This window comes from Cyprinodon variegatus, unplaced genomic scaffold (genome assembly GCF_000732505.1).
Source record: "Cyprinodon variegatus isolate N-32 unplaced genomic scaffold, C_variegatus-1.0 Scaffold203, whole genome shotgun sequence".
Lineage (NCBI taxonomy): Eukaryota > Metazoa > Chordata > Actinopteri > Cyprinodontiformes > Cyprinodontidae > Cyprinodon > Cyprinodon variegatus.
In genome coordinates this window covers 93340-96356 of record NW_015150656.1, presented here as the reverse complement: position 1 = coordinate 96356, position 3017 = coordinate 93340, and the positions used below count along the sequence as shown (strand labels likewise).

At 42.3% G+C, this 3017-nt stretch overlaps 1 protein-coding gene across 2 annotated transcripts in view; it reads right to left on the bottom strand.

Annotated features, from left to right (window-relative positions):
- The window catches only part of rad17 (RAD17 checkpoint clamp loader component), an 8625-nt gene that overhangs the window by 3040 nt on the left and 2568 nt on the right, over positions 1–3017 (bottom strand). The window contains exons 4-12 of one of the 2 annotated variants that reach the window (XM_015379915.1): positions 2598–2723; positions 2168–2237; positions 1973–2084; positions 1699–1881; positions 1153–1256; positions 910–1056; positions 685–813; positions 383–503; positions 66–123 (exon numbers count right to left, since the gene is read on the bottom strand). In XM_015379915.1, coding sequence (XP_015235401.1) covers positions 66–123; positions 383–503; positions 685–813; positions 910–1056; positions 1153–1256; positions 1699–1881; positions 1973–2084; positions 2168–2237; positions 2598–2723 — 1050 coding nt within the window. Of the gene's footprint in view, positions 1–65; positions 124–382; positions 504–684; positions 814–909; positions 1057–1152; positions 1257–1698; positions 1882–1972; positions 2088–2167; positions 2238–2597; positions 2724–3017 lie in introns of both variants that reach the window. The other variant, XM_015379914.1, reaches the window with a different exon arrangement.

Here is a 3017-nt window from a genome sequence, read left to right as displayed (position 1 = left end):
CTCCAGTTATCTTCATCTGTGTCACTAATGATGTGTAGAAGATCACAGAATCATCAAACCTGTACCTGCCAGAGCCTCTCCTCAGCGACATCTGACCCACTTCCTGGAGAAACGCCGTCTGTGCTGAGAAGCAAATTAACGGATGAGCAGCAACATTTGTTTTCTGTTCCTAATTTATGCTTCAAATCTTAACAACTCATCATCAGGGAACATTTTTATCAAAGACGGTAAAAAGATAAAATGCAGAACAGGAATGAAGCACGTTTCACATTTATACTGCTTCTAACATTTTATAGGAACGGTTTTCTGTTTTACAGTAATAAGTTTATTTAATTCAGTATTTCTTTCGATGTGGATGACTTTAATAAGCTCGCTGTGGTACCTTGGCTGCTTGTAGGGTGGGAGAGTTTGACCAGGAACGGCAGCAGCTGAGTTTGTAGGGCGACCGGCGTGAGACTGAAGCTCCTGAACAAAGACTGGGCGGCCAGGCAGTTATTCTGATGCTGGAAAAAGAAATATAATCTTTCATTCACTTTGGTTCATCATTTTCAGTCAAATAACTTCAGAGATGTGAAGAAGGAAGCATAACTATGACCAAACCTGAACTTTGAGGCATTTTCTACCCAATCCCAATTTGCTACAAACATTTTTTTTTATGTATTTTCTGCTTTATTGTTGTCATACCTGTTTGCTGATCAGACACCAGCCTGGTTTGTGCAGCGGTCTGAAGCCAACAGGAAGCTGCCTGGAGTTGGAGTGAATTAACCCCCTGGTTGCCACGGACGATCCATAATCCTCCATAATGTGACGGATCTAAAAACACGAGAACAACAGAAGCTTTAGGACGTTGAAGCTTTGCTGAAGCTCCGAATATTTTTAAGGTGAAATATTATCTATTTCAGGACTAACCGGCCAATTTCCTATGAGAAGATCCGCATCAGAGAGATAATCAGAGGCTCTGTCGACATCGGCTATCTCAGAGAAGAAGTCCAGGTAATTCTGATGAAGGCAAAGGCTGAAAAACTCTCCAGAAGTCTGCGAACGCTCAACAACCAGCTGAATAAAATAAAGATGAAATGAAAAAAACAGCGTAAACATAAACAGAAGAACATCAGAATGATGTTAAATTGACTAAATAGGAGAAAACTTTACCTCAGGTTGGACTAGCAGTACTTCTCTATGATGATGCAACAGGTGACGCGGTAAGCAGGGTTCAGAGGCAGCTTCAGCTTCATTCACATCTTCAGGATTTCCACCTGATGATCAAGTCAACCAATCAATGAATCATCTGACTCCCACATTAACAGACGTTTGATTTGATCGTTCTGGGGCTGGGTTGTTGCACGGCTGCAGAGCTTTGTTCCAACAGTAACCGTGATGCTGAGTGTACTAAATACGTTTTCAGATATCATTACCCATAAAACTGGGCGGAGAACATCCCTGCATCTAAGATAGCAGCTTTTCCACGTGAAAAACAGTCAAATACTGCAGTGAAAAGGTGCAGGTACTGACCAACGCTAATCAAAACACCTGTTAGGCATATTTTAAAAAACTTAAGGCACCGCCACAGAGTGCTAAACGTGGATTGAATAAGGATCCTTCCACCTCAACATTATAATAATTAAATATCCTCCATCTTTAATAGGAAAACCAGTAACCAGGTGCTAAATGTTCCCATCTTGCCATAGCTTTACTCACGCTTGCAGTGCAGAATCTTCCCCAGCGCCCTGAACAGGAACAGAGACGCGTCTCTCCCACCAACAGCCTGGAGCTCTTCCTGCTCCTTCGCTGGTTTCACGCGTTTCGCCCTCCGTTTCGAAAGGGAAACATTTCTTTCTGTGGACGCTGCAGGGGGTTTCTTCAAAGAACTTTTTGTTTTTTCTGTCAAAAAAACATGAAAATAACCAAACTCCACTTTTCAAGACAAGTTTTCATCTACTGCATCTGCTCTGGTGTGAAATAAAGTCCTCACCTGGGAGACAGGAAAACTGGAGACTATTGATGGCACTCCGAATGTCCCCAGATGATCCTGAACAGAGCATCTCCAGTTCTGCTTTATCGGGAACAAACAACCTCTGATGGCTCTGCTGAAAATCAGAGGAACATTAAATCATTAAATCATGCAGTTAGAAAAAAAAAAACTCCCCATTTGTGATGCTTTGTTCACCTTTTCTGCCTCCGAACATAAAATCCTCTTCAGAACCTTCGTCATTGTTGTTGGAGCAACTGGATTAAAGCTGGAATGAAGGACATGAAACAGGGTTACTATGGTTACATTGTTTTAAAACTTAAATTTGATACAAAAAAAACTGAAACCAGAAACTTATTGAAATTTGTTTTGTTATTTCAATGAACTGTGTGTCGCCTTTCCAGTCAAATTCTTCACTACACTCAGAACTATAACAGCAAGAAGCAGCCAATAAAAGATACGAGGGGCGTTCGATAAATGACGCCCCTGATCCACTTCCAGTTGTTTGAACTAGCTGAAAGTTTGCATGTGCAATTATTTATATCTCTATAGATTAAGAGGCAAGTTACAGCTCTGGACTAGTTGTGGTTTCTGCTTTACGGGTGTTTACAATGTCTGCAACATGAACCTGATGCAGCTGATGTGAAGCTCCTCCTGAATCTCCTGAGGGAACAAAGAGCGTAAGCTGCCTTCTCCTCTGGAAGAGCCAGATACTATGAACACCAGCGGACACTGACTGCTCTTCACAAAGACTCTGGAAGAAAGAGAAACAAACAAAATAAACAGAATCAATGAACGGCTCATATGCAGCTTTACATAACCGTTCTTCACCAAATAATAATAATCTTTCTGCAGATATATGACATGACGACCATTACAGAGTCCAGAACTGAGAGCAATGATCGCTAAACTGCCAACTACCACCAGACTGGGCCTCAGGAACGGATCTAGCACCAGACTGGGCCTCAGGAACGGATCTAGCACCAGACTGGGCCTCAGGAACGGATCTAGCACCAGACTGGGCCTCAGGAACGGATCTAGCACCAGA